General features: G+C 45.6%; 1 protein-coding gene across 1 annotated transcript in view; it reads left to right on the forward strand.

The window, feature by feature from the left end:
• The first annotated feature begins 3,190 nt into the window (after positions 1 to 3,190).
• GOT1 (glutamic-oxaloacetic transaminase 1) overlaps positions 3,191 to 14,527 on the forward strand; it is a 29,809-nt gene continuing 18,472 nt past the window's right edge. The window contains exons 1-2 of the mRNA XM_059169235.1: positions 3,191 to 3,430; positions 12,020 to 12,201. Coding sequence (XP_059025218.1) covers positions 3,313 to 3,430; positions 12,020 to 12,201 — 300 coding nt within the window. The 5' untranslated portion in view covers positions 3,191 to 3,312. The remainder of the gene's footprint in view (positions 3,431 to 12,019; positions 12,202 to 14,527) is intronic.

Below are 14,527 nucleotides of genomic sequence, written 5' to 3' on the forward strand. Positions count from 1 at the left end.
CCACTGAGCTAGCCAGGTGCACCAGCACAGGAGTTTCTAACTGGTGCCCTGGAACTGAATTATGGCCAGCAAGTAGATAAAACCATCGACAGTTGTCATCCAATTGATATCTCTGTTGTACAAAGGTCTTAGCAGCTTTAAAAAAAAAAAGTTCTGCCCATGTGGGTTCCCGGTTCAGGAACTAAGGTTAGCTGCTGTGTATTCAGGCCTTATTGCACATACCCTTCTATGGGTTAGGAAGGACCAACAGACCCTCACTTGGTCCCATCCATGTGTGCGGGTGGGGAGAAGAGTCTAACATACAGCAGGAAGGAGCAAAGTGAGAGAAGAGAAGCGAAAGGAGATGATAGATCCACTAAGGCATGCCCAGGAAACAAGCTAGTTAATTTGAAGGATGAGGTTGATAAGCGATCACCTTCCTCAGCAAGAGTAAATGCCACACAGCGGAGAACACCACCGCCTTAGGGGCTCTATGCTTATCTTATTGGCCACTACTCAGCCATACAGTGATTCTGAACAGACTGCAGGTTTGGCTTCTAAAGAAATACTCATTCAGCACACAAGTCAGCTTTTGAATAATATCCTACCCTTAGTGACAGCATACACCTAAATGTAACTATTCTGAGGAACTTTGCCCTTGAGTGCAAAGTGTGAAAGACTCCTCCCTCACCCTACTTGTTCCTAAATTTAGACCTTCAGGGCATCAGGGGCAAAACTGAATACAATAAGCAGGTTTGGGTTTGGTTAGAGGTCTGTGCAGTGTCCATGGCCCACCTGGCTTGGACTGCCTCTTATGCTTGGGGCAGCGCTGCTCAGCTCCGAACACTTCTGATTTCCCGGCAAGTATATTCTACAAGAATTCATTCCAGATGAAGCTGTTGCTGTGTGGGTTTCCAGTTCCTCCCTCCCAATTCTTTTGAAGAAAAAGGGAAAGAAAAAAAGCCAGGAGGGAGTTGGTAGGGAGGATGCTATGACAGTCATTGCAAATCATGAGGCAAGGAGAATACTAGTCCTCCTTTCCTTTGACTCTACTGCTCTCTTCCTGGACACTCACTTTGCCTGGTTGCCTACTTGTCTGGGCAATGTTTGCCTCTGAAGAGTCTTTTGCTTGTTCTATCCATTCAGCAGGGAGGCAGCATTGCTCAATTCCAAGTCAAAGTGTTAAAATTAGCAATGGCCTGGAAAGCATTTTGTTTATTTCAAGATTGGCATTTTGTGTAGAGGGATGGGGTGCAGGACTCAAGAGAGAGAGAACTGAATGTAATCTCCAATAACCTAATATTACCAGGGAAAATGTTTGAGACTTGGATCCCACATGGTATGTACTTGCCCTCCCCGCTACACCCAGTTAACTGTTTGCCCCTTTCTAAAATTTAGAACAGATATTATGAAGACATGAAGCAAAACTACAGATGTCACTTTCTTTGCCCCTATCTCCTTGACTTGGTTATGGAGCTGCTTAGATTGTCAATAAATATTTATTTGGACTTAGCTAAGTTCATCATGTTTAGGTAATCATGGATTGTTTTTCCTGCAGGAATGACGTAAGAAATGACCATGATATTGTTGGCCAACGCTGTGAAGATCATCCTTCTCAAACTCTGGGAAGGCTGGGCTGTAGAACGCCCCTCTCAGCAGTTGCCCTTTGCCTCTGCTTTTAGAACTACTAACAGTTCATTGTCATTTCACCTTCAGTGTTGAACTTGCAATCTTAGAGGAAAGCAGTATTAATGAAACACCCTGAGCAGTTAGCTTTGAAAGCAGAGGCAAAGCTCCTGGAAAAAAGCAGGTGATAACAAAGGTTGGCAGGTGCTGTCCAAAGTCTTTTTGGCTTGTATTGGTTACTATGAATGGAAAATTCATTTTGAGATTTGTTGTATTATCAATACCCCAGAGGCTGGGGTATTGTTTTCTCCTGAAACACCAAGAAAATGGATTTGTCCTTCCACCATTTATTGCTTACTAAGTGCAAAACACTAGGGCATACCTACATAGGGTAGGATCTCTAGCCAAAAGAAGCTTACCATCTACAAGGGGTGTGGCAGATGGGCAATGACACAACAGCTAACTTACATTTAGGGGGTGCTTACTATATGCAACTAAACACTCTGTTTGTATCAACTCATATAATCCCCACAACAGCCCTAAAGAAAATACTAGTATCTCCCCTTTACAGAGCAGGAACAGAGAGGTTAAGTCACTTCCCTACACCTGCCTGTCAGTAAATGACAGAGCCAGAATCTAAAGCTAGGTGTTCTAGGTGCAGAGCTAGGTTCTTAACTAGAGCATTTTCTGAAATGGTAATATTGCCAACAAGGTACAGAAGCACAGGAAAAGAGAGGCGTATTTTGACCAGAGTAGTGGTTAAGGAGAGTCTTTATGAAGGAAGCATTTATTTACTCGGGATCTTGAAGGTCGCCCGGTGGAGAGAGGAGCTGGGGAGGAAGGAACAGCCAGACCTAAAAGAAGAGGCAGTTTGGGTACCAGCCAGATGATGACAGCAAGATCTGGTTGAGTGCGTGCGGGGGAGCAAAGCTGGAGAGGGACACCTTGCCCAAATCCTGAAGGTCCTTGAGGACCAGGACCCTCTTTGTAAAGAAAGGTCACTCCCCCACTTTTAGTAGGATGTCCCCTGCCTGAAACCCAGGCAGGCGGCCCACCCATATTTCTTTCGGGGAGCGGGCAAGGATGGTCAAGGTCGCCGCGCGCGCTCCGGAGCTGCACGTTCAGGCCAAGGACTTTTCGTCCCCAGCGCGCAGACGCCGGGGATCTGGTTGCCAGCCGGGGTCAGGAAGGCGCGCGCTGCCCGGCCCGGCCCCGAGAACGCCTGCTCCTGGGTGCCGGAAGGCCGATCCTCCAGAATTCCGTCCAGCCACTTTCCTCCTCGCTGGGCCCCTCGAAGGTCAGGGAAGCCACCTCCCGCTCCCCGTGCCGCTCGGCTCCTCCCGCCAGCCCCGGAGGCCCCGGAAGAACGCCCTCAGCCATAGGAGTCCGCTCTGCCAATCAACCCTAGTCCGGGTCCCCCTCTCTGCCGGCGCCCAGTGCATTGGTTGCATCATGACTGGCCTCCGATAAGATTCTCTGCTTGGATTGGCTAAGAGCGTCCCCTCCCTCCTGCCCTTTCTGCGTCAGAAGCTCCCGATTGGTTAGCCGCGTTGCCAAGTTCCAGACGCAGCTAGACAATTGGAGGCCGCAGGCCCGCCCCTGCCGGCTAGGTGAAGGTGAGAGTCTCCTCCAGTCACCGGGTCTAGACCGGACCGAGTGGCTCCAGAAGCAGGGTGAAAGCTCTCGCCTGTCTCAAGCTCTCCTGCCATGGCGCCTCCGTCCGTGTTCGCCGAGGTTCCGCAGGCCCAGCCGGTCCTGGTCTTTAAGCTCACTGCCGACTTCCGGGAGGATCCGGACCCCCGCAAGGTCAACCTGGGAGTGGGAGGTAAAGATGCAGCGAGTAGGAGCAACTTGGGCAGTGGAGCGGACCTAACCCGGGTGGTGGGTGCGGTGGGAAAGGCCGAGGCCTGGCTTGATGCTGGCTGGAGAGGTGGCAAGAATCACAGGGCTGTTTTTCAACCTGCCCATTTTACAGAGGGGCATGTGGAGTCCTTGGAAAAAGGAAATGTGTCCAAGGTCCACAGTACAGGTCTAACAGCCAGGACACAAGCCCAGTGTTACTGATTCCCCGTTCTGTGTTCTTTATATTACTATATCCGTTCAACTGTTAATAAATGGGGAGGCCCAAGATAAGGGGAGAGAGGAAGCTAGGAATTCTGATAGGCTTAATGTCCTGGTTGCTGGAGAACGAATGAAGGAGAACTCTGAGCCTTAGGAGACTCTGGTCTGGGTTAGTAAATATTTGAGTGACTACCAGGTAGGTCACAATCAGCACTTTACCCAAGCCTTGCCGGGAGAAAGCCTGAGGCGTGCTTTTGGTCTCAAGGATATCAACATCAAGGTGTGATACAATAGAAATCTAAAGTGTTTCTGAGACAGGTTAATGCAGCCTGGGAGGACCTGGGAGTCTCATTCTGGTCCTCGCAGATGTGGTAGGAATGGTTAGAGATGGTAGGAAGGAGTGGAAAGAGTGGAAAGGAAGTAGAAGCTCGCTTTCACCCATTTTTGTCTTCAGTTCTTGCTTGGACAGTTGAGAGCGTGGGCCACAGTTTCCCCTTCTGCAAGAGAAGGGTTTAGATTGGAGTACCTCAGAATAACTCTAACCTTCGGTGAATTTTCATTTCTTATCACTCTCATTTAAATGTTTGAAGCTCCAAACACACTTGATTACACACAAAGATCAGCCAGGTGGAAGAAAATATGATGTTCAAGCTAAGGAACAGATTGAGAGTAAAAGGACCAGAAATTTTGGAAAGAGAAAATCGAACTATTTTGTAGTGGATGGTGGTGAGAAGGAGCTTCAGAATCAGGCTTCCTGCAGTGACTGTACATAGGACCTGTTAAAAACAAGTCTTCACTAAGGAGTATGGGAAAGAGGTGAGAAAAAAGCCGTTAAAAAGTATGGTTTGTTTAGGCTAGGTAATGGGTACATTGGCACCCACTATATTATTCTTGTGACTTTTGTGTATGTTTGAAATTTTCTACAATAAAGCATTTTTTAAAAAGTAAATACCATATAGTTTCAGCCACGGAGAGTAAGTGATGTTTTTACTGAGTAGGAGACGTATTGAAAGTTTGCCTGGAGTTTGAAGTGCAGTCGGGTACCATTCAAGCTCTTAATTTAAATCCAATTTATAACCTCCAAGTATTTAATTAGGGCCAGGTATATAATACGATGTTGACTTAAATACATCTTTTAAAAATGTTCAGTTTTGGGGTGGGGAGGGGGTTTCAGTAATTCAGTTAGTCAGCTAAACGATCTTACAGGGTTTTTGTTAGACTCAAATACATTTCAAGCACTTAGAATAATGTCTGGCAAATAAGTACGGGTTATGTAAGAGTTGTTTTGGCATTTCTTTGGGTAGGTTGCACAGAAGATGTTGAAAAAAATTTTCAGCTTAAGAACTGCAAAATGAAATCATTTCTGACATTGGTTCAGAAATAAACTGCTGGGTGCAGAGAAGTAGTGTCTGGTCAGCCCAGGTCAGAAGTGATTGGCCCAGAAGTAGAGTTTGCAGTTCAGGTGGTCATCTTACCTGTGACGGTGCCTCTGTCCTGTTTCCCAGGAACCCAGGAACGTCCTCTCCTTACCAGGAACAAATAATGTGTGCCTTTAATCTTATTTAATGCGTACAGGGTCTCTGGAGGGTTTTTGCAGCCAGAAGGAAGCTGAAGCCCAGTTGGATGAAGCAGTTTGCCCCAGGTCATAGGGCTGTTGGTGGTGAAACTGCCCTCTCCTTTATTTGGGGTCCTTCAGGTGGTCCAGAGGCTGCCAGTGCACTGTAGTGGGAAGAGTTGGGAGATCTCAGTACAGGCCATCCCTGCAGTCCAGCAGCGTGACCTTGGGAGGGCTGTATAACGTCCTGGAACTCTGTTAAATGAGGAGCAGAGATGGAATGCCTCCTTTTCTAAAACTCTACTTAAAGATTCACTAGCACATTACATGTAGGATAAAGATGTTGGCCTCATTAGTTGGTTAAGGATTAAATGAGTAATTATGGGGGCGCCTGGGTGGCTCAGTGGGTTAAGCCGCTGCCTTCGGCTCAGGTCATGATCTCAGGGTCCTGGGATCGAGTCCCGCATCAGGCTCTCTGCTCAGCAGGGAGCCTGCTTCCTCCTCTCTCTCTCTGCCTGCCTCTCTGCCTACTTGTAATCTCTCTCTGTCAAATCAATAAATAAAATCTTTAAAAAAAAATAAAAAAAAATAAATGAGTAATTATGTGTGAAATGTGATACATAAGTGAAAAGTGATAAAAATACTATCTTTTTATGATCTCTCTTTTGGTGGATGGCAGGTGCTCAGATAAGGAAGGGTCTAATTAGAGTAGAATGAGAGGTCTCCTTCCAGCGTTTGTATGTTCTAGCTCTAGTTAATACAAATCCCCAAGTATATCCTTTGTGAAGGAAATGTAATTAATCACTGACTTTGGAGAAGATACTCCTCACCCCCCCACCCCCTTAAGATAAAACCCAGGGGAGATTATCCAGCTCATGTTCTAGTGCTGTTGGATGTGTTTAAAATAAGCTGCAACGATAATTTCACTACCTAGTTTCTACTTGCTGAGTTTCTCCAGAGATACTCTTGCTGGCACTGGTTCCCTAATTTCCTTCCAGGTAAAGCAGAGTGTCACATTTAAGTACAGTGTGCCCTGAGCTGGCCATTTTGGTGCTTCTCAGGGTTTGAGACCCGTGGCTTCAAGGGCAGGGGGAACATGGGTACAGCCTGATGCTGCCTGAACCAAGACATTGCTTCATAGACTCCAGCCTGTTTATCACGGGAATTGAGCTTCCTTTAGTTCCAAATAACCTGCTCTTATTTTAATATTTGTTGTGTTTTTTAATGGGGATTTCTAGCATCTTCACATAAAATTGTCGGATATAAGTGCTATATCAGGTGTTTCTGAATACTCCCCGGCCCTTGTCCCAGGACTCTAGTTGGAAAAAAGGGCCTTAAGAGGCATATATATGTGCAGGGGCTCTTGGGGAGGGGGGTGAGGGAAGTGGAGATGTTCAGAGGAGAGGAGGGGGATGGTTTGATCATCTAATTCTCTGAGTTCCTCCTTTCTTCTGGAAAGCAGCACTCCTGAACTCTCCTGAAACCTGTGTGATAAAGAGGCCTCCGTCACACAGGCCTCTGGGGTCTGCTTGCTTCATGCTTTCTCTTGCTCTTAGAAAAAACTACATGGATCCATGAACTTAATAATAATATGACAGCCTAGCTCTTATAATCCACTTGATCTTGGGCAAATTATTCAACTCTTCTGACCTCAGTTTCCAGATCATAGTATCTATATTGTGAGTCATTACAAGAATTAACCGGGGGTTAGAAGAAAAAGTAAAGCGTTTATTAGCACAGTGCCTCGTAGGTACTAAGTATTCAGTAAGTCCTTGTTATTACGATGGCTCAGGTACTGTTGACGTCTGTAATTAGGGAATCTTTCTTTCCATCCTGCACTGCTTCCCTGAATGCCAGACCCGTACTCGGTACAGTTTGCTAAACACATCCTACAAATGCAGCGTGTTCAGAAAACTCATCATTTCCACCTTCCCCTCAGTCTTTTCTTTTTCTGCTTACGTTTTATATCTAGTGGGACCCCTTCTCCCTCCACCGCCACCCCGCCCCCACATCACCACAAGCCTTTATCCAGACTAGACAGACTTTTGAGTCATTTGTCATCTTTTCCCTGTTCCCACATCAGTTTATTTTGGTCATTAGGTTCTGTATTTTCTACCTCATAAATCTATTTTGAGTGTCTTGTCTTTTCTTTATCCTTGTTGCCACTATCTGAATCAGAGACTTCATTACTGTCTCTCCGAATGCCTGCAGTACCCGCCTGACTTCATGATCCATCCCTGTTCCCCTTTGCAGTTTATTTTCTGTCGTGTCACTCAGATGATCCTGTTAAAATGGACCGCTATCCACATCACTCTCTTGAGTGCTTTCAGTGCTTTCCCCATTGAAACTACGTTCCTTAGATGAGGATGTCCTCCAAGACTCTGACCCATATTCCTCCATGGGTCCTATGTCTGAGCCATAAGATGCAGATCCTCAGAAGCCTCCTGTCTCCAAGCCTCTTGGACCTTCAGACAGGCGTTCCCTCAGTCTGGTGAAGGGAAGCAAAACGTAACACCACCCCCCCTCCCCAAATAGGCTCTAAGCTGGTTATTTATTTACTTAAGATTTTGTTTATTTGATAGCGAGCACAGGTAGGCGGAGCTACAGGCAGAGAGGGAGGGAGAAGCAAGCTCAGTGCTAAGCTGGAAGCCCAACTTGGGGCTTGATTCCAGGACCCTGTGATCCTGACCTGAGCTGAAGGCAGCTGCTTAACTGAGCCCCCAAGGCACTTCCTAAGCTGTGTTTCCTCCAGGGCAGACAGTATCTTATTCTGCCTTGCCCATTTCTGTGTAGCTACTTGTAGCCAATGTCTCCTTCTTGGTAGATTCAGTAAGTCCTTGTTGAATGAATGAGTGAATGAAAACATGAATGAGAAACTCCCGGGTCTGACAGACAGGAATGAAAATCCACTGGGAGAGGAGGAATCATAGTTGTTAATAATGCTTGACCTCATTGCTCTAGTCACCAAGAGCCTTCTGCTGTTTGCTTCATTAGGGCAGTTAGGCAAGGCCTGGGGTATGAACCTGGAACTGAACCCGGGAGGTATAAGTTGGCCAAGTTCTCCTTTGTCACAATATATACAAAATGACTCCTTGCATCTAGTCTTAGGACAAGATTTTTTAGAGTAGTACAGAGTAGACAGTATGGGTAAGAATGGTGTGGTTCTGGGACTTTTTTTGTCTTTCCTATTTATAATACATGGTTTACAAATGACTTATCATAAATACAATACATATGGCATAATTATGCAATACACATAATCTCCAAACACAGATGTGAAGTGTAACAACTGGTTTTTCTATGAACACCCACATTGTACATGTAAATAGTATCCCCTCTGTGTGGTTTAGTTAAAGATACGTTTGCCCTTGCTGCAAGTTGCATTTCCAGAAATCAGATTCACTTTCAAAGGACAAAGATTTGGCACTATTGAGGATATTCAAAATAATGAGACATCATGTCTAAAAATAATTCCAAAAGAAGAATTCCAAGAATATTATGAACAATGATAGCATTGTGATCACAGAGAAATCTTCAGGGACAACTCTTACTTGGAAGTGGTTATTTTGGCATCTCTTTAAAAAAAGACCACACCAGGGGCGCCTGTGTGGCTCAGTGGTTGAACGGCAGCTTTTGGCTCAGATTATGATCTTCAGCTCAGGTCATCATCCCAGGGTCCTGGGATCGTGCCCTGCATTAGCAGGGAGCCTGCTTCCCACCCACCCTGCCTCCCTCTGCCGCTACCCCCTGCTCTTGCACACATGTGTTCTTTCTTGCTCGCTCTCTCTCATTTCAAGTAAATAAACAAAATCTTAAAAGAAAAAAAAAACCAGACTAAATCCCACCTGATACAATAGGCTTATGACTTGTTTGGAAGGAATTTGGTAGGCCAGGGTGGAGCTGTGTGAGTGTTGTGGCAGTGTTGTGAGTCACAGCCTCCTACCTAGAGACCGTTGATTGGTTAGTGGCTGTGTCCATCTGCTCCTCGATCTACATCCTTATTACTAGTTTGAGGTGCTTATCAGATTCATAGATGACACATCCCTAGAGGGTAGAGTTCACTGATAGAAGAAAGACCCTGAGGGCATGTGGGTGGCTCAGTTGGTTAAGCCACTGCCTTCCGCATTGAGCTCCCAGCTCCATGGGGAGTCTGCTTCTCCCTCTGACCTTCTCCCCTCTCATGCTTTCTCTCTCTCTCTCTCAAATAAATAAAAATCTTTAAAGAAAAGAAAGACCCCAAGTCAAAATGATCTTATTAAGTCTTTATTTGTTGTATGACTTTTGACTGTAATTTTACATCTAGAAACTTTATTATAAGGGAACATGCATGAATATATGTGAAGATATAAGAACATTTTTCACAGTGTTTATAATATCAAATAATCAGAAGCAATGCAAATAGTTAATAAATTTTGCATGAAAAGGAATGTTGTCTAGCCACTAAAACTGTGTTGTAAATGGATCATAAATATGAACAATGGGGGTGCCTGAGTGGCTCAGTGGGTTAAGCCTCCAACTCCTGATCTCAGCTCATGTCTTGATCTCAGGCTCATGAGTTCAGGTCCTGTGTTGGGGTCAGTGCTGAGCATGGAGCCTACTTAAATAAATATGTATGAGAACAAATAAGTAAATAAGACAGATGACCAGCTGAATTCATGATAAGAGAAACGTGAATTAAAACTACCCTGAGTTACCATTTGCATCCTCATACTGGCAAAAATTTACTCTGGATGATGGTAGGAGTGTTAACTGATAAAATCCCTGTGGAGGCCAATTTGGATATATGTCAGAACTACAAATTTTTACACATACTTCTTAGCCTACAGTTCCATTTTCAACCCTGCATTTTATGGATATATTTACATGAAGATGACATATGTATGAGGTTGTTCACTGAAGCATTGTTATGTAATAGCCAGAGATTGGAAACAGCTCACATGTCCATCAGCAAGAGACTGGCAAAACAAATTATGGTACATTCATCAGTTACGCAGCTGTAGAAAAAGAATGAAAGAGGGCACCTGGGTGGCTCAGTTGGTTAAGCATGTGACTCTTGATCTCAGTTCAGGTCATGAGCTCAGGGTAGTAAGCTCAAGCCCGAAGGGGGTTCTGCTCAGCCTGGCATCTGCTTGAGATTCTCTCTTCCTCTGTATCCTCCCTCTGCTCCCTTGCGCTCACTTGTGCTCTCTTTCTTTCTCAAAATAAATACATCTTCAAAAAAAAAAAGAATTAAGGGCACTCTGTACATAGATAGAAAAAGATGTTTAGAGAAAGAAAGGAATAGAACAGTGTATAGTATATGTTACCTTTTATGTAAGAAAGGGGGACATAACAGGCTGTATTTGCTTATGTATGCATAAGGAAATTCTGGAAAGATGCAAAAAAGAAATGAAGAACATTTATTGGAGGGGAGGATTTGGAACGAGATAGATGGAGGCTTAGGATGGAGTAGGGATGTGAATATATCTGTTAAAAGAATAGTTAATGACAATGAAAAATAACTTGTATTTAGTAAGTGGAAAAAAGCGTGTTGAAAATCTTATATATAGTATGATGCAGATTTTATAAAAGAATATGCTGCTGTAAAAGCTCAGAAGGTTGTACACTAAGATGTTCATACTCTGTCTCCCAGTGCTGAGATTACATATTAATCATAATGTTTATCATTTGCTCTCTGGGCTTTTTAAAATTTCCTACAGTCAGCATATATTGTTCTGTAAACAATCTCAACCACCCTAAAAAGTGGTTTTTAAAAAGAAGTCAGGGGTTCGTATTGGGCAGAAATCAACAAGATAAAATAATCAGAATTACTCTAAATTTTTCGGTTTCAAAATCACTTGAAAAAGTGTGGGTCTCTTGGAGAACTAAACATTCCAGCAGAGTCAGGTGACCCCTGTGAGGAATCGGCTCAGATCATTGGCTTGGGTGCAAGCCACAGCCGCTGCCCTCTAAAGCTGTAATCTTGAGATAATCATACGGTACAAGAGGGGGAAAAAAAAATCAGTGATAAGATAACAGGACTAGAAATACTTTCAGTGTTGAGGTGCTTAGAAATTTGCTATAGGCAGGATTAAATGTTATGAAATAGATACATTTAGATCAATAAAAGTGTGGAATATGAAGTAAGAGGAATAGTCAAATGGTCAGGCATGGCAGAGAGAGGACAAAGATGTGTGCAGACATCAAATAGGTTGTCCGGGGATTGTGTAACCATCTGCTGGAATCTTCAGCCCTGGGGCCTCTGCTCACGATTTGTTCCACTATTCTAGGACAAGAGGAGGAGGTAGGCCTTCTGCCACCTCCTTTCCACATTTTATGTTTGAAGTTGCAGCAGTCATATGAAGTAGCACCTAGCACTTTCCCAGAATTCTCTTGGGAGATTTCTTGGGAGAAGGAAGAAGATTCTGGACTCATGGCTTTACAGATCTCAATGTACTAGGACAATGAGCAGAGCAACTGTTAGGTGGTCGTGAGTGTGCAGAGTGCTGTCTCGTGCACTCTCCGTCCATCAGGCTCTGTGCTGTCCCAGTGATACTTCAGCATTCTGTCTTTTTGAGGTCATGTATTTAAGAGCTTGAGTATCTGTAAGGGTGGCACCATGGCTGTCTTGCCTGCCCTAGCGCCTCACCCAGTGCTTGGCCCAAAGCAGATGGACAGTCAGGAAATGAACTTGATTTTCATTTCGCTCTCTGTTGTTTGACGGAAGGAGATGGAAGGCGCCCAGTCCCAGCGCCTGCTTTTCCTTGAATGAAGCCTGCCTTCCCCCTCTTAAGCAAGCGACTCTTCGCTGTGTTCCAGCTTATCGCACAGATGACTGCCAGCCCTGGGTTTTGCCAGTCGTGAGGAAGGTGGAGCAGAAGCTCGCTAATGACAGCAGTCTGAACCATGAGTACCTGCCCATCCTCGGCCTCACTGAGTTCCGGACCTGTGCTTCCCGCCTGGCCCTCGGGGATAACAGCCCAGCTATCCAGGAGAAGCGGGTGAGTTTTGGGAAAAGATGGACAGTTGGCCCTTGAACAGTGTGGGGGTTGGGGTGCCAACTCTGTCGAAAATCCTTAAATCACTATTGACTCTCCCAAAACTGACCTGCCAATAGGCTACTGGCCGCCTATGGATAACCAGAACACACAACACGTGTTTCATATGTGTTCTTAAAATAAAGTGAGAGAAGAGAAAATGTTATTAAGAAAACCGTAAGGAAGGGAAAATCTATTTCCAATACTGTACTGGGTTTGTTGGGGGGGAAAGTCCAGGTGTATGTGGACCTGCACAATTTAAGCCTGTGTCATTCAGGGTCAACTATATTTTCTTTAGAAACTGCAAAGGTGAGACAGGAGTTTGGTTTAAAGTCTGTTGAGGTGTCCGTGAACAGGGGTTTAAGTAGTGTGAACTGGGTAGCGCATGTGGTAGGGCCGGACGGCAAGCCCAGTGCAGAGCCTGATCTGGGGCTTGATCTCCTGGCTCTAGAGATCATGACCTGAGCTGAATTCAGGAGTCCGATGCTTAACTGACTGAGGCACCCAGACGCCCCCACACCCTGACATTTTATGCAGAATTCTGTGTGTATGTGTTTTTCTGGGGAGAAGGGGATTCAGAAGCCAGGGATAGTGGTAGGGATAGAATTGGGATGTGGACTGAACTTTGGGTAATGAGGCCAGGACTCTGGTTCCCAATTCTGGGAATTAGTGTAGAATAGTATCCCCTGGGGAATTTTACATACACACGTACGGATGGGTACGTGTGCCCCTTCACTCGCTGTTCTACTTGTTCGTTTTTTGTTTTTGTTCTTGTTTTTAAGATTTTATTTATTTGACAGAAAGAGTGCAGGCAGAAGCAAGGAAAGCAGTGGGCAGAGAAGCAGGCTCCCTGCTGAGCAGAGTCTGATGTGGGGCTTGATCTCAGAACCCTGGGATCATGACCTGAGCCAAAGGCAGATGCTTAACCCACTGAGCCACCCGGGCGCCCCGCTCCCTGCCCTTGCCTCCCTGCCCTTGGAGATCCCAGTTCCCCCTTCCTCCCCCCAGTTCCCTTCCCTGCAAGGGTGTAGTTTAAAAAGCTCCCCCTGTGACTCCAAAGTGCAGCCAGGGTTGGGAACCGCAAACACAGAGGGAGGAAAAGGAGAGGTATTTTTTTGGAGTAGAGGGAATTTGGGGTCAGGAGGTAAGTGGGTCTAGGCGGAAAAGAGACCTACCTGATTGGAGCTAGGAGCATGTCCAGGCTGATATTGGCACCTTGGACAGGGGAAACCACCTGAAGGTTTGAGCAGAGGAGTTAACCAGTCAAAATGTTCAAAGAAGATAAAGCTGGCAGCCGGGTCGGCAGGGGATGGGCTTGGGATGTTACGATAGCCCAGGTGGTATTGTGCAGTTTAAGGCAGCTGCCCTTACTGCTCCTCTGGGCCAGTGTCGGAGCGAAGCCTTTGTGATGGAAGGGACCACATCTTGGAATCATCTGATTTATTCTCCACATGCTGTTACCCAGATACCTTGTTTAAGCAGGGGAGAAATGCGGGGCACACAGGCCCAGGGTTCTGTCAGGAGGCTGGGAGGTTCTGAGTGAAAGTCCTGGAACTGGGGTTGTGATTAGATAAGTAATTAATGAGTTTCGCTGAAGGAGGGGTTATGATTAGACAAGTAATATGAGTTTCACTGAAGGAGAGTCCTGATGAGGTTTGAGAGTGGAGGACTTAGGCAGCTAGGGTTATCTTGAGAGACACTGAGGATATATTCGGTGGAATTCATTGTTGATGAAGAAAGTTAGTTTCTGTGTTGGGGACCTTCCTCTAAAACTGTATGTTTCTTACACACTTAGTAACCTTATGACACTTCTTAGAACACTAAACGTCTTGGACAGGTGCTTATTCCTCTGCCCTGTGCTCCCATTTTGGTCATTTACATGGCCTTCCCTCTTAGTCGGCTTCCTCCTATGCTGTGTATTTAATCAGAGAAATTTAGATGGCAGTCTGTAAATACTTGAAGGCTTTTTTGGGGGAGGGGTGTGGGGGGATAGTTTAGGATGTTGTCTTGGCATCTGCATCACCCTAGGTCCTGGCTGGTTCTGAGCTCTTGAGTTCTTCCTTTTCCCCTCAGACGTCTTCACCATTCCCAAGCTGCTGTCCTGGTTCAGCCCACCATCCTCTCGTTAGGATTCTTGTGGTAGCCTCTTGCCTCTAGTCTCCTCCCCATTCTATTGGATTCTGCACAGTCCAGGGGCACCTGGGTGGCTCAGTCAGTTAGGTGTCTGTCTCAGGGTCCTGGGATGGAGTTGCATCGGGCTCCCTGCTCAGCGGGACATCTGCTTCTCCCC

Source organism: Mustela lutreola, chromosome 4, assembly GCF_030435805.1.
Source record: "Mustela lutreola isolate mMusLut2 chromosome 4, mMusLut2.pri, whole genome shotgun sequence".
Lineage (NCBI taxonomy): Eukaryota > Metazoa > Chordata > Mammalia > Carnivora > Mustelidae > Mustela > Mustela lutreola.